Source organism: Myotis nattereri (assembly GCF_964212035.1).
Source record: "Myotis nattereri genome assembly, chromosome: 10".
Classification (NCBI taxonomy): domain Eukaryota; kingdom Metazoa; phylum Chordata; class Mammalia; order Chiroptera; family Vespertilionidae; genus Myotis; species Myotis nattereri.
In genome coordinates, this window is record NC_138085.1 from 52,951,839 (window position 1) to 52,978,151 (window position 26,313).

A 26,313-nucleotide genomic window follows, 5' to 3' on the forward strand; every position below is an offset into this window, starting at 1 on the left:
CCTGGAACATAACAGGTCACAAATATTTGTTGAATGAATGAATTAACTCTTTCCTAGGTTTGAGGAAGCAGACCCTCCCCCACTCCCAAAAACAAACAAACAAAAAAAAGCATCTGAAAGAAACGACAAAAGAATCAGTTCTATGAATGGGATTAATTTACTCTCCTAGAATTCACTGGGGAATTGGGGGGAGGGGGAGGGGAATTAAGCAATTTTCCAGGACCCTCAAAAGCTCTCCTCCAGAGAGTATCCCCCTCCACAGGCACCAGAAATTGCCCCGAGGCTGGAGCATCACAAAGGCTGATGCAAACCCCATATGCCAATCGTGCCATCTTCGACCTGGGGTTCCGGCCCATGAGAACTGGGGAGGAGGGATAGGTGGGGTGCTGGAGAGAGCCCTGGGCCAGGGGGTGCGGACCCAGCCCCGCAGCGCGCTCTCCCGCTCGGCTTGCAGTGCTAGGCTCAGCCCAAGCGCCTCCCTCAGCTCTCTCCTCCGCCCTCCTTCGCCCTCCCCCTTTCCCTCCCTTTCTCCTCCTCCTCCTCCTGCGGCTGCAGCCACTGCCAGAACTCGCCAGTTCAGACCCACGGGGCTGCCCTCCCCTGCACTCTCCCCTCGCTGCCCGGGTCCGGAGCGCTGCGCTGCCGCGCAGGTAGGAGCCCCCCGACGCGGGGGTCACACCATTGCGCCTAGTGCCCGCAGGGCTGCGCGCCGGCGAGTAAGTGGGGTAACCTGAGGGGTGCAGTGTACCCGAGAACTGACCCAGACTTTGCAGGATCTCTCAGGCAGAAAGGGAGGTGGAGGTGTGCGGTCTGGGAATGCGATTTGTCAGCATGTGCCAGTAGCAGGGTGACATCTGTTTGCATGGGCATGTGTGTGCGCGCCAACAGTCATCAGACAGGGCTTTGCCCCTAAACGAGATTTTGAGATTTTCAGGGGCTAATGTGCGAGATTTAAGACGCACCTGGATTCCACAGGCGCTGGTAAAAACTGGAGCGCTGAGCAGCTCCAGGGATTGCCGCCTGTTAGCCTACTGTTGAGAAAAGGGACCTCACTTCACTGGGGGCGCCAGGCCCGCCACCCCGAAACTCAGGCTTCGGTGTGGTCCCCCGGTTCAGGCCTTAGGCAGCCCCAGTCCTGAAGGTAGCGTGTCGGGGACCGAGAAACTAGCGAGGCACAAGGGAAGCAGACGCTCCTCCACACAACCTGGCGCTTTTAAACAAAGCCGCGCGCAGAGAACGGCGTGGAAATATCACTTTTGAGAGTTGGTGCTGGGGGACGAGAGAAGGAGCTCTTGAGGGGCAGGTATTCTGGAACTGGGAAGAGATTGCCAGGTTTTGTTGTGGTGTTTTGTTTAGTTTTAAGTGTGAGGCCAAGGTAATTCATATTGGTTCGCAGGTATTTCTCCTGAGCTGTGCAAAGAACTTCACTAGCTGGAGGTGAACTTATAGGGAAAAGCCTTAACGTGCAAGGGGATAGGAGATTTGCTGTCCCACCTTCACTCTTGCTAATAAGTAATTAAATAAATAAATACCACCTCTTCTGAAATTAATTACCTCAATTCTTTTCCTTCTGCCTCATTCTGGAGCCTGTTGTGTAGGTGCAGTATGAAAGGTACGCTGTGTGTCCTTTGTATATGTTTGGCACAGCCGGATGGAGTGAAGTGAAATGTAACTCTGCAGCCCTGTTACAGACTTTGGTGCCTCCTTTGGCCACTGGAAGGTTGAGGAGGGGGGTGGGGAGTTGAGAAAGTAGATTGAAGTTGGGTATCGTGGAGTCTCTGCTTTTCCCCCCCCGCCCTCCTTCCTTGCTTGTTACCTCACAGCTAAAGTTTTGTTATTTGCCCGGAACTGATACTAAGCATCCCTTTGTCCTGTGTTTTCTTTAAGATTCACGATGTTGAAAGCCCTTTTCCTATCTATGCTGACTCTGGCGCTGGTCAAGTCACAGGACACTGAGGAAACCATCACATACACGGTAAGGGGTGATGGAATTTGAGATAAGTGCTGTTCAGCGGGATTCTGTGACACAAGGGAGACTTTATCCACTCTTGCCAGTGTATGTGGGCTGCACTCGCAGAGGGTAATAAACAATGCCTTAGCACGGTGCACGTTTGATTCCTTGTAAATTGCAGGTGGTCCTTTCTAAAGTTCATTTAGATTACCAATTGAGATAGGGACTAAAATGTAATTAATGATCTGTGTAAGGCAAGAGAGAGAGAGAGAGAACCATTTTAAAATGAAAACCAAAGTAAGCTACATGTTTCCAACACATTCAATAAATTAATGGGTGTCAGGAATTGGAAAACCAGGATTCCTACATACATGCAGATGAAACCAAAACTGGCAGAGAAAGACTTTAGTCAAAATCAGTAAACATCAGAAAAGCACTTTGCCTCATTTATACATGTGACTTATGTTCTCAGGTAAGTGGCCTTTTTTGACTTTATAAAGGCTAATATTCATTTATAGTATAACTGATAACTCATATAAATGCCCTTGCGATAAACTATATGTGTTACCAGGATGTGGAATTTGCTCAAGTGGTTTTGAAATGCATTGTGTGAAATTTGATTTTGCATTTTCTAATTAGCATATCTGATATTTCCAGATAATATCTGATTAATTAGTTAAGTGCATGGGTATGCATAACTAATGTTTACTAAAATATTGAAAATATCATCTGACCTCTCCCACTGCCAGGAGTGGATGTGGTGAGGACAGAGGGTGGTAATTACCTCACTTCTGGTGAGTTTGCACCTCTGTTTTGTGTTCTTTACTCTTTAATCAGTGTTGTGAGGCAAATGACATTTGTCCTGAATCAGAATATGAAAAACACATTTTTTTTTACTTGTTTCCAATTTAAAATTAAGTAATCCTATTTAGAAAAATGTGAAATTCACCCTGACTGGTTTGGCTCAGTGGGTAGAGCGTCAGCCTGCGGACTCAAGGATCCCAGGTTCGATACCGGTCAAGGGCATGTACCTTGGCTGCAGACACGTCCCCAGTGGGGAGTGTGCAGGAGGCAGCTGATAGATGTTTTTCTCTCATCGATGTTTCTAACTCTCTATCCCTCTCCCTTCCTCTCTCTAAAAAATCAATAAAATATATATTTTTTTAAAAATGTGAAATTTTTTAAAAATAAAATTCTTAAAAGTGAGCTAATCTCAATTACTGATAATAAACATTATATCACTTTTTTGGTACCATATTATCACTAGAATGATAGTATTCATCTGGCAAATGTTCCTTGTTGTTGTTCAAATCAACTATCAATCAAAATAGGGTTTAATATAAATATTTTGTTAACCTAATGGTAAATGTAATTGCTTCCTCTGCTGAAGATAAATAAAGCAAGAGAAATGAATACATGTGTTGTTTATCTTCTACTGAAAATGTTTTGTTATGCAGGCTAAATTAAACCTTAGTTTAAGTTAGGGATCTAATGTTAAATTAGCTACCCACTTTCATATTCATCTAATAAAAGATTTTATAGCTTTTATAATTTCTTGTTTTATACTCCCTCCCCTTTGCTAATCACTAAATCTTATTCACCTTTAGCAGAGAAAGTTCCCTGTGGATTAAATACAATTGTTTTAAGATTACACACTAGGATTCACTATTATGACAACAGATTTCCCAGATATGTCATCCTTTTTGTGTTAAGATTAGATCTATTCTCTTTTTTGACTTGTGTATGCCTAATGATTAGTGGTTGAAGAATAAGATGTAACTATTTTTAAGTATCCCACAGTGGAGACATTATCTCGTTTCATTCTCACAGCAAAGTATAAGGTAAGTGGCATCATCTTCCCTCTGCTGGGAGTAGAACTGAAGGTCTGGAAGAGTATCGCACTTGCTTAAGGCTACAAAACCAGCAAGTGGTTAGCTCAATTTACTCTAGGCTTGTATAATAGTAGATCCGTATTAAAGGTACTGGAACTAAATACCTATAGTAAACTGAAGTTTTTCTATTAACATGCAGATTATTTAAGTGAACTGCCATTTTTCGTGGCTTGAAAGAGGTACTTTTCAGAAGGATGGGCGCATATCCATAAGATAGCATTCCCCCACCATATTAAAGATAGGGTGCATTCAGTTACTCACCAAGTGTCTGCTATGTGCATAAGCAGTTCTCATTACTATCAAAAGAATTTAAGTTTATTTGTTTACTAAGAAAATCAGACCTTAACCTCAGGGATTTTACCCTGGGAAGATACTGTTAAAAACCACAAAGTTCCTAAGCAAGTACAAATATTTTTATACAGGTTATACAAGTTGCTAAAGCAATAGAAAAGCAAGGAGGTAATTAATTTCAGTGGTGGAATATTGGAGGAGATAGAACTCTGTGCTGGTTTTTGAAGGAAGTAATGACTTTGGATTAATCCAAAAAGGCTGAAGAGGCACTTGAATCAGGAAGAAAAGAAATTGTCATAATCAAAGTCTAGAAGTGTAAACAACCGAGACAATTCCAAGAGGTGACAAGGTCAGATGGGCTGGAGCTGGGTAGTAGGGAGAAACTGGAGATGAAAATAATGAGAGATGAGAGATCTGCAGGCCACTGTGATCTCTTAGATCAGTGGTTCTCAACCTTGCTAATGCCGCGACCCTTTAATACAGTTCCTCATGTTGTGGTGACCCCCAACCATAAAATTATTTTCGTTGCTACTTCATAACTGTAATTTTGCTACTGTTATGAATCGTAATGTAAATATCTGATATACAGGATGTATTTTCATTGTTACAAATTGAACATAATTAAAGCATAGTGATTAATCACAAAAACAATATGTAATTATATATGTGTCTTCCAGTGGTCTTAGGCGATCCCTGTGAAAGGGTCATTCGATCCCCAAAGGGGTCGCAACCCACAGTTTGAGAACCGTTATCTTAGATGGAGTAACAACATAACCAAGAGAACAAGAAAGATTGCCAGGGAGGCTGTTGTGCACCATGTAGTGATATGGAGACCTGTTAAGGAGCCTTGCCTGCTCATGAGGCCAAGAAGGCTTATACTAATTGGTAGATACAGAAATGGACACAAAGTCAACAGAACTTGAAGGAAAATAATTTGAAAAGTCAATACTGATGTCAAAATTGTAATCCTGAGTCCCGAGAATGGTGGTAGTGTCTTTCTTGAACAATGTTTGGGAAACTTGGAAAAATTAGTTTAGGAGATAAAGTAAATTTAGTTGTTCCCCACTAAGTTTCAGATATCAGTAAAATATCTGACCTCTCTGTCTCCATTCAGCTATTTACTTGCCAAGCATCTGTTGTGTGCATAAGCAACTCTCAGCTCTATTAAAATAATTTATTTTTTTGTTTACTATACTTTTTCTCAGTATTTCCTGAAGCATATTTCTTTCCTCAAGAAATAGCCTCTGCAAAGTGAAATAAGCCGGTCAGAGAAAGACAGATACCATATGATTTCACTTATATGTGGAATCAGATGAACAAAATAAACTAACAAACAAAATAGAAACAAATTCAGAGATACATAGAACAGACTGACAGCTGTTAGAGGGGAGGAGGTTGAGGAGAGGGGGAAAAAGGTGAAGGGATTAAGCAAAAAACAAAAAGCAAAAAAACTCATAGACAGACAACAGTATGGTGACTACCTGAGGAAAACAGAGGTAGAGGGAGGTAATAGAGGGTAAAGGAGGAATAAACCGTGTTAGAAGGAGACTTGACTTGAGGTGGTGAACACACAGTACAATATACAATGTATAGATGATTTAGTGTAGAATTGTACACATAAAACTGATATAATTTTTAACTAATATCACCCCCAATAAATTCAATAAAAAGTAAAATAAAATAGAAGTAGCACCTAGATTATCTGTATCAGAATCATATGGGATGCTTGTTAGGAACTCAGATTCCAGGCCTCCTACCAGAATCCGATCTTTTGGGTGGAACCAGCACCTTGGTGATTCTTAACCATAATACAGTGTGAGATTCACTAACCTTCAGTAAGAATTCAGTTCCTGTCTGTCCCAAAGAAAGGTTTCCCAGATTTGGCCCTTTCTACCACTCTAACCTTATACCCACCCACCCAAGACTACTTGCAGCTCCATCCCCTCTTTAACAATTTTACTCTTCTAAGTCCCCATTCACTTGTGGCCTCCCTCACAGAGCCTTTCCTTCCATCCTATTTTGCCCACCATATCCCTGGGCAGAGTCCACAACTCCTACCTACATGTATACTTGTGTCATGGCACCTAACATCTTGTTCCAATTTGTCTACCTGTCTGTCTCCTCTTCTGGCCCATGAACTGCTTGAGGGCAGGGAAAAGGGCTTCATGATCTTTGCATTCCCAGGGACTAGAATGGTGTGAGAAGGTACTTGATAGATGGTTCAGTAAGTGAACCAGAGGACCTGTGGGAATTGAAACTAGGAGGCAGGCCAGGGTGTGAGAGGGAGGCTCTGAACCCAGCTGAATGGGAATGATAAGGAAAGCCAGGTGCTGGAATGCTTTGGAGAGAGAAAGAAGAGAAGAGTCAAGGGTTGAAAAAAAAGAACTCAGTTGGATTTTTTTGGGGGAGGGGGGCGGGGGGGATAAAATTTACAATGTGGAAGAAGAAGCAAATAAAGCAAAAAAGACCAGAGCAGTCAGAGAGATTGGAAATTAGTATCAAGACAGGGAAGAATTCCAAGATGGTCATGGGTGATTATATCAAACACAACAGTAGAGTTGAGGCAGCTAATGATTGGGAAGGGAGGCCTCAAGCAGGACAATGCATAGATTTGTCTTTAAAAAAGAAAGAAAGAAAGAAAGAAAGAAAGAAAGAAAGAGAGAGAGAGAGAGAGAGAGAGAGAGAGAGAGAGAGAGAGAGAGAGAGAAAGGAAGGAAGGAAGGAAGGAAGGAAGGAAGGAAGGAAGGAAGGAAGGAAGGAAGGAAGGAAGGAAGGAAGAAAGGAGGAAAGAAAAGAAAAGCTAGAGAATGTTAAACTACCCATCTCATCATCTATCTAGGAAGCTAGTGCAAAGATTGTTGCCATAAGAATAACACTTTTAGAGTGACTTCCTAGGGACTGGATACACCAACTAACTGTCTCCTGGCCCCATCTTGATGTTTTCTTCACAGCAATGCACAGATGGCTATGAGTGGGATCCTGTAAGACAGCAATGCAAAGGTGAGCCAACTTCAAAGACTTCCCATCTGAACATAGCTTTCTGTGTCACTCTTCATCTTATGCCACTCTTCCTGTACTGTTTGTATTATACCAAAAAATAGATGAGCATATATGTACATGTTCAATTTTCCCCCTACGAAGATTCCTGACTTATTTTTTTATTCACCACAGATATTGATGAATGTGACATTGTCCCAGATGCCTGCAAAGGTGGAATGAAATGTGTCAACCACTATGGAGGATACCTCTGCCTTCCTAAAACAGCCCAGATTATTGTCAATAATGAACAGCCTCAGCAAGAAACACCAGCAGCTGAAACTGTGGGTGCAGCTGCAAATGCAGTTGCAACCTCGGGTGCAGCTGGGGGTGTAGCAGCCAGTGGCATGGCATCCAGTGGAGTGGTGCCTGGGACTGGTTATGTCGCCAGTGCTGCTGCAGTTGCAGGTCCAGAAGTGCAGACTGGCCGAAATAACTTTGTTATCCGACGGAACCCAGCTGACCCTCAGCGCATTCCCTCCAACCCTTCTCACAGGATCCAGTGTGCAACAGGCTATGAGCAGAGTGAGCATAACATCTGCCAAGGTAAGCGTGACTTCTTTTACTAACAAATAGGTTCTTGCCCAAGTGCACCACATGGTGAAAATAACAACTCACACATTTTTGACAGCTTCTCACATGTGCCAGGCATTGTGCTAAATGCTTTGCCTGCGATAATCCTAAAAGGTAGTTGCTTCCTGCATAGTCGTCATTTTACAAATGAGGACTCAGAGAGGTCACCAGTGGTTCTCAACTTTAGCTGCACATATTTAGAGTCACTTGGGAGCCTTTAAAAGTCCTCTACGTTCAAGTCACACCCCAGCCCAATTCAATAACAATCTCAGGCATCAGCATTTTTTAAAGCTCCTCACGTGGTTCCAGCATGCAGTCAAGTTTGAAATCCCAGGGTCACACAGATGGTGAGTGCAGAGCCAGCCTTAAGACCTGGCAGACAGGGCCAGAGTTACAGCTGTCAGAAGGAGCAGTCAGGTTATCCATGGGAATTTGACATTGTTCTGCCAAGCTACTCCATACTAGTAAATATCCCCCTCTGGGTTCTCAAGTTTTCTTTTCATTGAACTTACCACTGACATTTTTTCCATATTATGGGATAAAGAAATGGGACTCCTGCTTCTCAGTATCATTTCCCCCACTCATACTCACATGTCTTTTAAAGCTCTCATTTGAACACATTTCACATATGAAATGGCACCATGTATCTGGGTTTTTCTGTTTATTGTCACAAAGAGTACACATCACTGTGTATTCTAGAAATAGCTGTAGACTCATGCTAGCAAAGCAATAAGAATCTTGGGCTTTGAAGACACATAGGATAGTAGCTAACTGGACTATGCTAAGGGATTGTTTCCCTCTTCCTACCTGACAAACCCTTTCAGATCTGCTTGATGTGGAGATTGTGTTACTGAGCTAGGCCGCAGGAGTCCCAGACTCCTTTTTCATTGCAGGGCTAACTGAGTAGACCTCCTATTACGCCATAAATGCCAGGGACACATTGGTCAATGGAAAGGGCTAGGAGTTCTTACCTTCTACCTACTCACGAGTGAGGAAGAGAGCACCTTCCTCCCTCAACACTGAGGAGTTCAATTGGGATCACCTAGCTGCTGCATTAAGTGAAAAAAGCATCTTCTGGTCTCCTGGGATGCTGTCCCTCATTCACCAGTGTTGAGTTTCATCTCTTATATAAGAGGTAGTAGATTTTAAATGGAAATCTATCATGTTCTGACTTTTATTATTTTACTAGGGGCCCAGTGCACAAATTTGTGCACCCTGAAAGGAACTGTGGGCTGTGAGGCTGCAGTGGGCACAGGGGCAGGTCTCAGCCCATCCTCTGCACCCCTGCCCAGCCCCTCCCACCTCAGCCCCCGGTCCCCTGTCTGCCGGCAGCCCCATTCCCACCGCCTTCGCTCCCACATGCTGACAGTGCCGGCCCTGCTCACACCTGCTGAGGGTGCAGAGCAATTGGGGCCAGCACCAGCAGTGGGTGCAAGCGGCAGCTCCGGCGCTGGAAGCAGGTGCAAGTGGGGCTGTCACCAGCAGCAGGTGCGAGCAATGGCTGCTGGCCCCTACTGCCCCTCAGGAGCAGGGGGAGGTGGAAAAGCCTTGAGGGGTGATGGGGGGTGTAGCTGCCGCTCCCACCTGCTGATGGCGCTGAGCAATCAGGGCCGGCGCCAGGCGCTGGCAGCGGGTGCAAGCGGGGCTGGTGCCGGCAGCAAGTGCGAGTGCCGGGCGGGACCGCAGCACGCAGTAACAGAGAATTTTCAGTAACCACCAGAGGCTTGCCCCAATGACAGTGACCAGCACCCTGCCTTGGTCTGGCGCCCTCGCTCACCTGCTCCACCATCCCACTGCAGCTGATGCCTGCCATGTTCAGCGCTCTGCCACCTGCTGCTGACGCCCGTCATGTTCCACACTCCCCCCTGGTGGTCAGCGCACATCATAGCAACCAGTTGTTTGGTTGTTCGATTGTTCCACCATTCGTTCTATTTGCATATTAGGGTTTTATATATATAGATATTTTGTGTTCAAGTTTTAAGTACCCCACAACAAGAGCTGTGATGGTGTCACTTTCCAGAGAGCCCATCATATGAACATCTGTTTTGTGTTACTGTCATGAGTCAGAATTCCAATATTGATGATGAATGCCTCAGCATCTGCTTAATATTCTGATATTTAGTTTAGGATTTTGTCAAGGAGATAACCTCATGAGGTTATGTGTGTGTGTGTGTGTGTGTGTGTTAGTGAATATTGATTTAAAAAATACCTGCATCTATTTAAGATACCAATTTTACTTGTTATTGAAATATATAATTATATTAGAAGGTTTGGTGATATTTTTCCTAAAACTGAAATGTTTTTCTGAAATGTTTTAAGTATGACTTTTATATGCTGAATTATTTTTTATACTTCAGATGTATATTTCACTGGTACTTAGGAGAAAAAAACACTCAAATAAATGAAGGGTTATTTCCTAAAGTAGTTTATAGTCCATCATTGACAATTGTGGTTGAATTCAAAAATGATACCTATAACCAAATGAACAAGTTCTAGAATAAAATATATTCAGAACTTACAACATTCATTGGTTACAGTAGAAACTGTATAGTAATATGTGAATAATAAAAATGAGATCTTTTCTTTAAAAAAATCGAGCCTAATCCAAACAGTGTGGCTCAGTGGTTGAGCATCAACCCATGAACCAGGAGGTCACTGTTCGATTCTGGGTCAGGGCACATGCCCAGGTTGCAGGCTCAATCCCCAGTGTGGGGCATGCAGGAGGCAGCCATTCAATGATTCTCTCTCATCATTGATGTTTCTATCTCTCTTTCCCTCTCCCTTCCTCTCTGAAATTAATGAAAACATATTTTTAAAAAAAGATTTAGGCTATCTTACAAAGAAGTTACTTTTCACATATTAAAACAGTTATAATTCTTACTTCTTTGGGAAATTTGTATAGTGATAAGCTAAAATTAGTAAATGCCTTTCTTATGGTAGATGCTATATACTTATTGGTTGTACACAGGGTATTTCCCAAACTATTCTGCATAATTCAACCAATTTCTACAACTTGGGATTGAGGGGGTGGGGAAGATCTGTATAATTAGAAGCAGGGTTAAAAGGTTTTTGGCTGACTTACGACTTAAGTTGGATTTTCCAACCTCACAGATTTTAAAAAGTGCCCACAAATGTGGATTTACTTAATTGTTGATAAAAGGGGGTTATTTCATATGATAACAACAGGATAATCTGTCTAGGGAATCTGACTAACAAGTCGAGTCACACTTATGCTCGTTTATTATTGAGCTAATCAAACATGCAGTCCAGCTTCTTCTAATTGCCTACAGATGTATGACATTCTCATTTCAGGCCAGCAACACAAAATAATGTTTTATAACTGATGTGAAATAGTGGGGATCTCTGCTTAAAACAATAATGTGGACCTCTATTACTGACATCATTGTGGAGTTTGAGGAGCCTTCTGTTTTAATAAAGATCTCCACTCCCTTATAAATGATGCATACTTATGTCCAGTAATCCAAATGCATTTACCATGGTCACTATATAAGAATAAATGAATGCCTCCAGATGAGTCATATTTGTATTAAAATTATTTCTTTTTTCCACATATTTTTTTCAACAGGTACAATTTATCATTACATAACTTAAAGCTGAGGACATCTTTATGTAATGGCTGAAATCTGTACTGTTTCAGCATTAAAGTCAATTGTGCCTTTGAATGCACTATTACCAATCATAGGTGACACCTAATAATTTAAATAGTATTTTTAAATACATTCTATTTTATAAATATATATTTAACCAGCTGTCTATGTTTTAATATTTCGTGAAAACACGTTCCTCTTATTCCTTTTCTTAAAATTTTCCAGAGTTTTTAAATTTTGTGCAAAAACAAGGGGTTTAAAATGCAACATAACATCCAAATATCAATCCATATGAACAGGTTTTTTTCATGTCCTGGGGGAACTATTCCAATTTCAAATGACAGGTGGCAGCTCTATAATTACATGAAGATCATGTCATTGTTACATACCTGGAGTCTTGGATAAGTAAAGTTTTATAAATTAATAGTTTCTCCATGTGCTATCATCTGCCTCAAAAACAACAGATATTCATCTCCTCCAAAAGAGAATTGGACCTTTGATGACTCACTTTATTTTTCTACATCTTAAGTGCATAGTTTCTATGTATTCTTCCTCAAAGGAGATGGAGTTAGAAGTCACTAGTTCAAGTTGAGAAAGGATTTTTAATCACATACAACTTTCTAAGAGTCCCATTCTTGTAGGGGAAAAAAAAAAAAAAAAGCATTTGGGAACTGACAAGAGAAGACATTGATTGCCCAATTTGAAGGAATTTGTTTACATAATTGAACTTTTGAAAAATTAAACATAGGCTATTTTGTATAACTAGTAATTAATCAACTACTAAACTTATTGAGGATTTATAGGTATCATTACTAACCTGCTAAAGAAACTGCTCCATCAAAAACTGAACTTGCCCAGCCAGTGTCACTCAGTGGTTGAGCGTCAACCTATGAACCAGGAAGTCACGGTTTGATTCCCAGTCAGGGCAACATGGCTGGGTTGCAGTCTTGACCCCCAGTGGGTGGTGTGCAGGAGGCAGCTGATCAATGATTCTCTTTCATCACTGATGTTTCCTCTTCCTTCTTCTCTGAAATCAATAAAAAAAATTTTTTTAAAAAAGAACTCACTACAAATGCTTAATGAAGCTGATTATGAACCAAATCCAGAATGCAGTTCCCGGCTTGTATTATATAAGGCGAAAACATACCGTAGAGTTTCCAACCATCCCTGTCTACCCGAGACTGTTCTGTTTTGAAAACAGAGAGCCCCACAACCCTGGAAATGCCTCAGTCCTGGGCAAATGGATAGCTGATCACCCCAGCAACCCCCAATAATCAAATCTCCTAGACTTCACAGACAAGAGTGAGAAAGTCCCAATATTACAGCCTTTTTTGTTTAGGTTAAGGTATTGTTTGTCTAATGGAACTGTTTTTTTAAGTTTGTTTTAAACTTTCAAAAACTAAACCTCATTTATTTTTACGCTGGACAGAGCCTTTCTTTTCCCACTTGCCAATCTATCCATGAGCTGTTTCCACATTGTTCTAGATCACATGTGTAGGATACCTAGACATCAGTACCTACATACTTAGATACATGTCATACAGCAGTTAGCTCATCTTACCACATTACTGCAGGGAAAAATTTTATCACACAATTAAATACCATGCTTCAATTAATTTTCCCCCAAATGTTTACTTTTAAAAATTTTAACTATGTTTTCAATTATTTTATTTTGTTTTTATCTTTATCATCTAAGACACAGAAGCAATTAAAAACCTAAAAAGGAAAAAAATGCCTTTTGGAACAAAAATTATACTCATGGTTAAAAAACTACCTCTTGGGGACCATCTTTTATCTTCCACACATTTCTTCATAAAACATAAGGATAACTAAAATACTATTTTGAAAAAAAAGTTATTCTCTATACATCCACTTAAAAAAAGAGAAACTTGAACTAACATATACAGATTCTCAGATGCTAGGAACATCTTTTTTGTACTTCTTTCATTTGAAACTTCAATGATCTCATATCCAGAAGAGGATTTGTAAATTATAGTGCAACCAATTGGCTCAGCATACCTTGCATTGTCATTGCCAAACAACTTCCAAATGCTACCCTTTTGTTGATCCTCACTAATGTCATTAGAATCTCTGGTTGCTTTTGTTAGTTTGTGAGGAAATGTTTAATTTTTGTTACATATAATTATGCAGTCTCCTCCCAAAGAGCTTTGATCTCAGAAAATAGATATTTTGCAAAAGGAACACTATAATCAAGTCAATTATGATATTAACAGAAAATAAATACTTCAAGCAGAAAGTAAAATGGGTATTTAGCCTGCTTACCGTTCTTTGTTGTTTTTAGTTGTTAATTACCTTTGAGTACCTGAAAATTCTCTAAAGCCCATCAACAGATAGGAGTTAAGTTTATAGGGAAAGCTTGATTCCTTTTTAAATAAGCTGATGCAGTGTAATAGAAATTATTGATTTCCTCCTGAAAAATCTAGCAATGTTTCATAACTTACCAAATATTGTAGTCACTGAATTTTTAATTAACTTAAGACTCATTTTTAATCTACATTTGTGAACACTATGTACAGGAATCTGATTCATACAAGTCAGAAGGTATCCTTAAAATTCCTTCATAAAAAAAATGAATGACAGTTATTTGAGATGGAAGAATGGAAGAGATCAATGTGATTACTCTTCCACGAAAGATTATTCCATATAACCACCTAACTCAATGATTCCCTAAGTGTGATCTCAAACTAGAAGCATCATCCAGTAACTTATAACATCAGACCTACTGAATCTGGTTAGGACTCTATCCCTAAACCAAGGACATAGTAAGTGCAATCTAGAGGAAAAGGCAAAGAAGGAAAACAAGATCTTACACCTCTCTATAAAACCTGCAAATGTGAAATACTATAACTGCCCTTAAATTGTCAGTAGGTAAAATTCTAAGCTATGTTATGGGTATGGTAATATGATTGGTGTAAAGAGATACCCATCCCCTCCATAGGCAGACTGTTTATGCTCATGGCATAAACTTGTGAGATGAGGCAATGCTGTTTGGAGGTTCAGTTCATGAGTAACAAAAGAAGAGGTTGACTTTGACTGTGTTTAAAGCATTTTTTGGTTATCAAAATACCATCTGCACAGCTGACATCCCATTCTATTTAGACTCTATGAATATCATCAGATACTAGAAGAATATTCACATAAGTATCTTAAACTTAATCAAAGATTTACTTCCCACCAAAGACAAGAAGATTCTTGTTAACACTTCATCTATGAAATGAATTCCCCCTCCTCATAGAAACAAAAAGAAGCAGATTAGAGTAGAATTGTAAGCCGGGGTGACTTCAGGAATGTGCACTGGTACTAGCTCATTCTTTCTTTCTCCACCAGAAAGTCTCCGACTCTCTTCTCTGAAATCAACAAGTTGCCCCATTTGTAAAGATTGCCTTTGCACTTGTTGAATTACTGGCACAACTTTATTCTTTGAAACCAGAGTAAACAAAATTTGCCACAAATGCATTTGATTTTGCATGAATGTACAAATAAGTAATTCACGCCACATCTGAAATTCATTAGCCTTCTTCATTTTCCAGGAGGTAACTGCAAATTGCGCACTCAAAAATAAAACTGATCAAGAAAACTGCATTCAAATATTGGCACAAGAAAACAGCTATCATTGCAAGCATTTACCCACAATTGCAGGCTTTCAGCTTGAACCTAAATGATTTGTAAACATTTAATAAAGAAATGAAGAAATTACATGAAAGGAAGGCTGAGTGCTAGGATACTGGCAGCAGCATGGATGGCTAATTGCCATCAATTTCATATGACCACAGATTAAAAGAAGGGAGACATAGTGAATCAATGTTATGTAAATGTGTACTAAATAGGGTAAAAATTTGAGATTGGGGCTAATTCAAATTCTAAAACTTGAACTACCTTTAAAATAATTGTACATCTGTACTAGTCAAGGGTAACCAGGCAATACTGCAAGTGAAGTTGATCAAACAGAATACAAAACCATTCAGTTAGTGTTCAATAAATTTGATCAAGTTTGAGAACCACTTTCTGTTGCAAGGCACTTTGATAGAATCACGTTAGAAAGACGGAGTAGTCATAATCCTTATGGAACTTTGCATCATTGACCCATGAGTTAGCAAATAACAATAAAAGAAATGAACAGTTCAATAAAGTAAAGACATGGTACATCACAAGAAGTACATGATAAAGTGCCAAAAAAGAGAAGTAAAATAGTGTGTGACATAGGTTGCCTTACAATTTACTAAAATCCATATTTGGACAGAAAAAAAAAAACCCACATATGTCCCCAGAAATGTGGTCAAGAGCAAAAGTCTGGTTCCTCCCTAGAATGGCCCATTTAGGAGAGGATGATAAGGGGAAATTGGAAGGTCTGATGAGGAAACTGAGGTCCAAATAGCAGAGGAAGTAACCATCGTGTAGCCAAGCAGAACAACACAAAGCAGCATTGTGTCCCCAAGTTCCATATGTCTTAATAGTGGTTTCCCAGGAAAGTCCCCCAGAAGCAGTGTGCTGCTCATAGGAATGCTAACAAAGCAAGGGTGGGGTAGGCGAGAGAGACCGAATCAGAAAGTACACATGATACGGAGCCACTACACAGAAAACATCTATTACGAGTTCCATCTTCAGTAACTCCCCAACAAAACACTAGCGTGTTCCACCAGCTCTGTCTAAATATTTTCTCAAATTGTGTCCCATTTTACTTATTAATGAATAGGCACTAAGCAAATGTTTGGTGTGTATATGTATATGTGTGTGTGTTTGAATAAATGTATGGTTTTTATTCATTTTTTAATCTTCAGCCAAGGATATGTTTATGGATTTTAGAGAGAGAGGAAGGAAGAGAGAGAGACATAAATTGGTTGCCTATCACATGCTCTGACCGGTATGTACTCTGACCTAAGTATGTGCTTTGATTGGGAATCAAAACCTCCCAAGACATTTTGGTGATATTGCAACCAACTAAGCCACTCAGCCAGAACATAAATAAATGAATGGTTTTTAATCATCAGAGAATGCAGGCTTAGAGTTCACTGTGAGTTCTAAAACTACCCTTGAAAATCAGCCATAGAGTACCATACGGATATAAAGTGTATTTCCCAACTATATGTTTTCAAATTTCTCATTAATTTTGGAAGGCTTAGATATTATTCCCACTTGAAGCTTAATCCACTTGAAAGAAGAAGCTATAAAGTCTATTTTTTATGTCTTAAATTGTTAGGTTTTTTATAAACATTGGTGAATAAACAGGTTGCTGTTATTCCTAGAGCAAGACTAGTAATTGGAAATACTTAAAATCTGTTAACTGTCTGGCAAGCCATTTAATGAATCTCTGTGTCAAATATATCCTTCCTAAAATCTAATGGTGAATAATGATGATACAGTTGAATTGGGGAAATGTTAATATTAATGATATTTGAAGAGAATAATCGTAAGGCTGGTAAATATTTATGTGAGCTGTCTGATATTATGAAGAAATGCAGGACACTTAAAGCTCTACACGATAAGAGTAAGAAAGGAAGAAGGGATCAGAACAATCTATATTGGGCATTTCCCTCTATTGCAGGACAGAAATTATCCTTTCAAAATCTACTTTCAAATGTAAAGGGTAGAATCCAGGAAAGTCACTTAGTTGGATGTAGGTGACTTAAAGAAGCTCAGTTCTTAGCTAGTCCCAAAGAAGGAAGAGCTGAATTGCTAGAGAAGGGAGAATGAAATCCTTAGACCCCAGGGGCCCGGGAAAAAAGAAATCAGCTTACTGAAGACCCCTTGAGAGCTGGTAACTAGCTTATAGTTGAACTGTAGGGAATGGAACTAGAGAAAACCATTAAGAGCTATGTGTATAGCTTTATGTATGCCCAGCTAAAGTGAGAATCATGACGGGAATTGGAACTACCTTTGTGCATATATAGTTAAATCTCAAAAAGCTCCAGGGACTGTAGTGAAATAAGTTTTTCACTCTAAGGATCTGTGTGTGCTGCAAGGAATCTAATCCTACTTCTTTGAGTTCAGGTGTGAAACACAATCCAAAGTGGGAAACAACTCCAGGGGTCCTCTTCAGTGTCCACCCTGGAGACCAGGTCTATCACAATCCATATTAGGGCACAAATTTTGTTTAACAGTGATTGGTTAGATTTCACTTGTGAAATACTTTGTAGCAAGTCCTCCTCTCATATGTGCATTCACAAAACAAGCATGCCATTACATTGTTGTTGTATTCACTGAAAAAACTTAAATATTTCAATATCTTTTAATACACCAAAATTAGAAAGAGCAGTATATGTCTGTTTTTCAGAGTCTGCTATTGAATCTTTCAAATTGTTGTTGACTTCAAGAGCCTTCTTAGAGAATTAGATCAACTTTAATCATTCTAAAATATGTGAGCAATTTAGATATCAGCATCATTTGACTTTGCAAAACCCACCAGTGAATTTATTTCTAATCACTATTTTCTGTAACTAAGGTCTAAGGAGACACTGTTGTGTAAGATTCTTTTCTCTCCTTATCCATGTTCTCACCTGAGCAGTTTGTGATATCAGATATACCTCATCTAAAATAGGAAAGGAGATTCCAAAGGAAGTTGTTAAAAGATACCTGTCTATGCAAGCTAAATATACCCATTCTTGCCTAGATATAGTTTATTCCAACTATTAATACTCACACACACACACATACCAGTATACCCACTCAAGTTCATGCTCATATATACAGAGGTGCACAATCACAGAGCGTGCCATTATTTTTGGTAGGAAAGTAACAAGTACCAAAATTAAACTAATCAAAGCCGATAAAGCTTCTAAAATGGTTCAGAACACAGCTCCCCTCTCATTATTCTCATAAACTCCACACTAGAAACTGCTTTCTAAATTCTACCTATCACAAGAGAATAGGGCACCTTGGACAGCTACTACACAATTAAATCAACAAAACTTTGTTAGATAGAATTTAGAAAGGGTCCACCAAATAGAAGTGCAGGTATTAAGGCATAATCTCTAAGGCTATCTTGCCTTAACACTTTTGCAACATTCTGGCCTTTTTTTTTTTTTTTTTACTAATCTTTCTTAAAGATTTATCTGGATTCCATCCTGACCCACCTTTGTAATCTTATAATGAGCAACTGAATTTTTAACAAAACTTTTTAGGTACACCATCATAGATTGGATTAGAAAATAACTTATTTGGGGCTGATACTGAATCCCCAAGCTCTTTCATTCTCAGAGTTCAGTAAATTATATTAGTCAGGAGATAGCCCAGAATAAAATGCCACTGAATAAGCAAAGCAGAAATTTCTAGTCATTCATGAATAATTAAACTTTCCCAGTAAAAACTGTGGGCCCTTTTTGTAAAAATAGTTCACAACCTAGCTTATCAGAAGAACCCTAATCCAGGGAGGTAACCAGAGAAAAGAATCCTCCCAAACAGTCTGGCAAAGATGCAAGGCTTTGTTCTGAACTTCAACTGCGTGACCTCCCTTATTTAGTGAATGGGGGGAAAAAAAGCTAATGATAAAATAGAAGCTAAGTAAAAAAAAATAAATTTAATTGTGGTGCAATTCAAGCAGGTAATGATTGTTCTGAAAAACCAGGAAAGATTATTTGGTGAAATAGCTCATTCAAAAAAAATGTTAAATAGCAAAACCATTGTAAATTAGAAATCAACTCTAACTAAAAAATCTTCTCATTGATTTTTCAGTTTAAATCAGAAAAATTGATTGTATAAACATGCCAGAACAATAGTTTCCAATAAAACAAGCTATCACATGTGGTTAATACCCCAAATAGACTATCAGAATATCACTCTATTAGAAAAAGAGCTTGGGCTATTTAGTTGTCATTGTAAAAACCTGGCCACAAGCAGTATTGGGGCTCTGATGAAGAGTTTTAAAGAATTGTTGGAAAATATGACCATAATATCAAAGTCAGGAGTAGGCAGAATTACAAATTACCAAAAGTATTATGAATCTATTACAAAGTGGTTTTAACTGTGTATTGTAAAATACACAGTTCCATGGTCTCATCTTTAGGGAACAGTTTAGAGTGACAAGAGAAAATAAGAAAGTCTACAAAAAGGAAGATTACATGAATTATTTGATTAAATATGAATATTTTTTCAATTTTCTCATGAACTTAACAAAATCAAGAAAGGTCTCGAGAAGTGAACAAAACTAACTGAAAGCAATGGGTCTGCCTATTTCTCAGTGTAGATCTCGAATTAGAAAAACAAGAATCAGTGTACATTCAAATTCAGACCTAGTCTTTGCAATTGATTTGGAGAGCTGCATTTAAACATTATTCTAATAGATGACACATCACTGTTATGTCAACTAACTCAGCAGAAAGGCAATACCACTTTCCCTCTTCTCCATTATACTTAGGTGAACCTTTCAACCACAAAGATCACAACTGGGAAACTGCCATCACTAAAAATTCACTATCTAAATACTGCTTGCCCATTGATTGATTCTAAGTATATATACCACATGTTATTAGGATGAAACTGTGAAGCCAGCTGTGGGACTTCCCTGGCTCCTCTGCTGAGTGACTCAAGTAACAGTGACACTCTCTCCTCAACACCACCTACCATCACTACACATCACTCGGTATAAAGATCAATCATCTAAGGAAAAACAAAAATGCATTGAATACCTGTTAGGGTAGAGGCCAAGAATGTATTCACACATTTGTGGAGGAAAACGCAAAGTAGAGCAAACAGCTGAGCACTATCTTTCTCATCTAGGAACTAATTCTTACCCTGAGAGATGGGAACAGCAAGCTGTAAGAGGAATGAGAGGCAGGGGGGAAAAATATGTAGAGTGGAACTGGAAGATAAAAAATGAGAAGATAGGAGAGTAAAGCACATTGAGCAAGCATAAGACTATACTAATCAAAAATAGGTTCTACTGCAGTATCTCATAAAATGGTATGAGATACCACTTTCCACCTATGTATATACACATAAATGCATTTTTCCCTAAGAAAACTGATGAAGGAAAAAGAAAAAATGACACCTGAATAAATCAGTTTTTCTGTTTTTACAAAATTGACTATGGGAGTTTTTTACATTGCGATTCATTTGACTAATATGTTTTGGAGAATCTCCTATATATTCTGTGTGATAAACCAGTGCTTTTCTAACTTTAATGAACATGCATATATTCTGGGGGTCCTATTAAAATGAAGATTCTGAATCAGTAGGTCTGAGAGAGGCCCAAGATTCCACATTTCTAACAATCTCCCAGAGTTTGTTGATACATACAGAGCCCATCTCCTAGTAGCTCACAGTTTGTTCTTCCCGACAAGAAGCTGATAGGTCTAGTGATTCCTCATTCTCTATTTTCTGCATTTAGCAAAATGTGGTATAATTTGGATAGAATTAGATTTGCATGTAGTATTTTCCCCAAAAATATATTTTTCTCCTCTGGTTACATACTCAGTTTCTCTGATATAAATTCCATTGTAATAACTACAGCTGTAACACATAGATATTTCCCTTCCTTCTTAATTAATAGAATTTTCTCATGTAGTGGAATGTTTTTAGTGCTTGAGTGCTTGAGGATCCCAGAAAGTAGTCCTTGGCAGCAAAGAGTGGCAAAACCCCATGAAACTCAGCAAGAGACAAAGGTTCCTATCTACGTCATCCCCTAAGTAATTCTGACGACATGAAGCCAGTTAATCTCCCTGGGCCTCTGGTTTCTCAGCTGTGAAAAATGAGTTGTCCTTTCCACCTCTTATTCAACATAATTTTAGAAAGAGAGAGAGAGAGCACTTTGTCTAGATTACAAGCCTATATGGTTCTTGATTGATACATGCCTAGAATTTCAGCTGTTTTTGTTGATAGTAGTTCTTTGTCTTTCAAATAGTTTATCGGGAAAGCATGCCAGAACAAGTTAAAATCTGCACTGGGAAAAATGCAGGTGAATTCTGTGATTATAATAGCATTAATGACTCAGAAACAAAAAGCAGATAGTTCTAAGAACCTGAATCTTTATTGAAAAAACAGTTCACACCTTGTGCTGGTTGTTTGCTAAAAGAAGTCTGGACTAAATCACTGGTGTCCTTTCCCTGGGCAATGACTTGGGTAATTATTATGATTCATGCTACAGCCCAGGACTCCATTTCAATCCTAGCTTAGAAAGGAGTTTTTATTTTGGTATGTAAATATACTTTTTGCATGCATTAAACTCCTTTAAAATGTAAAGGTGATAACACTAAATGTTATAGGCTCATTATTATTAATTCCTTGATTTCAAATGATTTCCTACTGTCATTGGGGAACATGAGTACCTTTCAGCAAAGAACAATCTGTTTAAAGTTTAGGAGTTTGTTCATATCACATTTTGGGATTTTTTTCAGTCTCAGTCTCAAACTATGCTTACAGTCAAAGCAATCAGTCTTTTCTGAGCTTATGCATCATTACCTATCACATAAGGAGATCTATGAGCCAGCTATCTGTTGCCATCTAAAAAATTACCCTAAAATGTAGGGGCTTAAAACAACAGACATTTATTACCTCACAGTTTCTCTAGGTAAGGAATCCAGGTATGGCTGAGCTGAGTCCTTGGGCTTTGGGTCTTTCCCAAGGCTGCAGCTGTCTTCAGGCTTGACCTGAAGGATCCACTTCCTAGCTCACTCACTAATAGTTGTTGGCAGGATTCACTTCCTGCCTCTTTTCCTCCTTCAGTACCTTGCCACATACACCTCTCCAAAGAGCATCTTACAACATGGCAGTCTTCTTCATTAGAGTAAGCAAGTGAAGGGCCGGAGAAGATGTCAGCAAGAGAGAAAGTACTAATGAGACTGAAGTCACAGTCTTTTGTAACTTAACCAATGAAGTGACAAATGATCACTTTTGCCATATTCTGTTCATTAGGAACCAGTTACTATATCCAGCCCACATTCAAGGGCAAGGATGCCAGAAGAATGGGATCATTGAGAGCCATGTCAAAAGCTGCCTACCACATCCATAACTAAAATTCCCCCTGAATTGATTCCAACCAAATCTTTAGAGTTAAATCTAGAATTTTAAATAGTTTCAAAAAGCAAAATTTAAGTTAAAAAGCAAAATGCACCCACCTCCCCAAGAGTGTAGGAGACCGGATGACTCATTCAGATATACATACAGCCTGATGGGTGTGGTTGAAACAGGCAAACTACTGTCCAAAAGAAGAACCTTGCTGCTTCTCACAGTTCCTTTTATATGAATTTTTACCCTTTTCTTCTTCATGGACTAGGACTTCTAAAACGCTATCAATCTTTTCCAAAACCACTCCTAAATAATTATGACTATATCCTTTGATTTTAAAACTTCTTTTTATTAAAATCCTCCTTTATTCTACTCTACAAATAAACAATATCCAGGAAACAAAAACTTTATGAGCAAACACAAAACTCTCTTTATTTTGCAGATTAGCATGTACCCACATGCCTGTTACATAAAAGAAATTTAAACTGTTCTTGCTTCATGTTAACTTTTGTCCTAGACATCTGTGATATTTTGTTTGTTAGGAAATCATGGAAAATGTTCTCCATCTCTCCCATAGAAATCTATGTTCTGTTTTGGTCACATTTTTCCTCCTACAGTCTACTCAAAAGCCTGCTCCTACAATCATCATTTTTTATGTTTAATAGTGTTTACTTTTTTTTTTTGCCTCAGAAGTCTACTAGAAGACACATGCTGAACACAACCTAAGTTTATAATAAATAGGTTGTGTAATAGTTACAAATTCAGAAGCCAGAAAATCCAACATGAACTCTCTTGGCATTTTGAGTAGGTATCTTGATAGGGGGCTTGTTTTTCAACCAGAAGGCAATAAGGATGTACACTAGCACGCTAAGAGAAAGGGGACGATAAATTAGCCAAAATGGGGAAATTAGAGAAGGTAGAAACCAAGAAATTGAATCATGTAGAGAAAGACCTGTAAAATGGTGACATGGAGGGAAGGCCACCAGCCACACTCAATTTCCCGTTCAAGAATATTCTAGTAGTCAGATTGTGAATTGACCAAAGGGAAAGAATAACGGCTAATATAACTATTAGAAGGAATAAGTAAAACCCAAAGAAAGGTTTTTTATTCCTTTAAAAACATGGAAGAGGACCAAATGTTCTTAAATTGCTTTTTAAAGTACATAATGTAACATTATGTCTATGTTCTCCTTGGTTCACCCTCCCCAAGAAATATTTTCCAGATTTGCACAGGTGTCTCTGATACTAATAATAAAACCTCTGTAGACCTGTGGAGTGGGTAGTAGGATAAATGGGTGGCTCGACCGCCAGGTAGAAGCCATCCTCTGGCCTCTGGCCTGGAGCATCCTGAGGAGGCTGGTCTGGTACATGATGCAGGCAGTGAGAGCTAGGGCAGCCTTCGTGGGGGGGGGGGGGGGGGGGAGGCTCCCAGTCATATCTGGTTCCCTTCACTGGGAAGTCCAGAGGGAGAAAAAGCATTATGCTCATAAGATTTCCTCATATCCAGTCATCTATTTACTAATACATTCTCTTGACATAAGTAGCCCCACTAAATTCCTCTTTCTTCATCACTAACTCTAAAATGACAGTTTAGGGATTATCTTTTCTGCCACTTACCATGAAACACGGCTCCAAACCAGTTTGTTGTAGGTTTCTGAGCTTAACCACATAGCTCACAACTGAGTGGATAATCAATCATTCTATGACTAAATCCATCTGGAACAAATTTGAAGAAGTGGCCATGTAGGTTTATTTTGAAGAAAAAAAAAATTTAAACTGAAACCAGGTTGATCTTTTAAATGGTTCAGAAGAATGAATATATATATATATATATATATATATATATATATATATATATATATATATCAGCAATGACTCCGCCCCCCCCCCCCCCCCGAACTGGTGCATGCTCTCTGAGGAAGACTGGGTCTGACTTACCCCTATTTTGCATTTGCTTTGGAGGAGAGTCCACTTCCCAAAGAATGAAGTCACAAACCCTCCTTAAGTGGAAGGGAAACACTATGTGACCAGGTTCTCGCCATAACTTTGTGCTGATCTTAAATTCCCATACACACAGTACTCAATAGAAGGATTATGGAACCAAAATAGCCTGTTTCCAGCCATTCTGGTTGGACCGACAACTTTTTGCCATGTAGGCATTAAAAGATAATTTAAGTATCTAGACTAGAGCATTGGCTTTTCATAACTCTGCCTTTTGCCCAGCTGGCGTGGCTCAGTGGTTGAGCATTGACCTATGAACCAGAAGATCATGGTTTGATTCCTGGTCAGGGCACATGTCTGCGTTTTGGGCTCAATCCCCAGTGTGGGGCATGCAGGAGGCAGCCAATCAATAATTCTCTCTCATCATTGATGTTTCTCTCTCTCCCTCTCCCTTCCTCTCTGAAATTAATAAAAATATATTTAATTTTTTAAAAAAAGAACTCTGCCTTTCTTTCCCTCACTAAACCCAGATTGTGAATATAAATTTAGGATATATTTTTCCATGTGTGCTCTTAAATCTGTACCATTCATGCATTCATTTGTTAAAATTTTAGTCACTTATTCATCAGTTCATACATCGATGCATTCAGTTAATGTATGTTCAAATTGTACTAGATGCCTACAAACCACCTGTCTTGCAAGGACTTTTCAATCTATCTAAAGAGGTAGATTAAGGTCAGAATTTAAAAATTAAATGTTACAAATAATTCAGTTCAACAATTCAAGTGAACAAAGCCCTAGTTCAGAACCTCATTCCAGTGTAACCGATGGTCAGTGGTGGTTACTGAAAAGCCCTGGAGGAGTCCAGGGGAAGGATTGGTTGCTGCAGCAGAGGCCAGTTAGGACTTTGTGGAGAGAGTGGAAGTGATCCCCTGGGTCATGAAGGATGAATTGGATGTGAATAATCCTGAGGAGAAGAAGGCAGGCTTTGCTGGGTGGACACTCTGTACTCAAAATAATGGTGACAGTATTGTATCCTTGTTTGGAGTGGGGGAAAGGAGGGCTACTGTGAGGAAGCAGGAAACAAGTTAGGATAAGTCATTGGAGTACAGTTACGTAAACACTGAATTCTTGGTTAAGCCTTTTCGATTTACTACTGACATAATTAGTAAAAGATTTTGAGCAAGGAGTGGCATAATGAAAATGCTGTTTCTGGATAGTTGTAGGATGAGGAAGAAAAATAAGTATATACATATAGTGAAAAGGCGAAAGATTTATGCGATCTGAAGAGAAACCAGAGTATTATACATACAGTTAAATTTGTTAAGTCATCCTAACAGATTGGGGTGCAGAACAGGGATGGAGAGGGCATTTGTTAGTCTGATGTATTGAAAGGCAAGTAAGTTTCTTAAGAAAGAATTGGGTTAATGTTCAAGTACTGTACATATAATAACATTGCTAATAAGAGGCATAAAAATAGAGTTTGATCCACTAGGACTATGTTCAGGACTTAATAATTTGTTTAAACCTATTTCTAACAGGCACATTTATTATTTTTGCATGCAAGTGCTTCTCCTGAGTCAAATGATGACTCTATATAAGTTCCACTTGAGGTAGGGTAAACTCTACATAATATTGTTTAGCAATATATTCCTTTATAGGTATTACAAAGGTGAGCACCAATTTATAAATTAAAAAGAAATTGTGTAATTTCAGGGCCTGTACCCCTGAAATAACCAATTAGGAGTAAAGTAAGTACTTAAATGATCTTCTGAACAATCAGCCTTTCTGACTTGCACCCGTACCCATTAAACTGTAGAATGTTCATTAGTCATAATATGACTGAAGAAATATGGAGCAAGGATATGGTTAAGGATATGACACTGCAAAATATAATGAACACAACCTGAGCAGAATCATGCTCTGATTATAACAAGGTTTTTGTAATTATAGGAAATTATAGTAAGAGGCAATTGTCCACAGGCTCACTCTCCCCTATGAGTCCCTTACAATCTAACATCATGTAAACATGAACTAAGCAATGATCTGGTTGTAAGTACCG

At 39.0% G+C, this 26,313-nt stretch overlaps 1 protein-coding gene across 1 annotated transcript in view; it reads left to right on the plus strand.

Moving 5' to 3' along the window:
- The first annotated feature begins 563 nt into the window (after positions 1-563).
- The window catches only part of EFEMP1 (EGF containing fibulin extracellular matrix protein 1), a 69,959-nt gene continuing 44,209 nt past the window's right edge, over positions 564-26,313 (plus strand). Inside the window, exons 1-4 of the mRNA XM_081101324.1 lie at positions 564-716; positions 1,888-1,975; positions 7,086-7,134; positions 7,306-7,716. Coding sequence (XP_080957450.1) covers positions 1,895-1,975; positions 7,086-7,134; positions 7,306-7,716 — 541 coding nt within the window. The 5' untranslated portion in view covers positions 564-716; positions 1,888-1,894. The remainder of the gene's footprint in view (positions 717-1,887; positions 1,976-7,085; positions 7,135-7,305; positions 7,717-26,313) is intronic.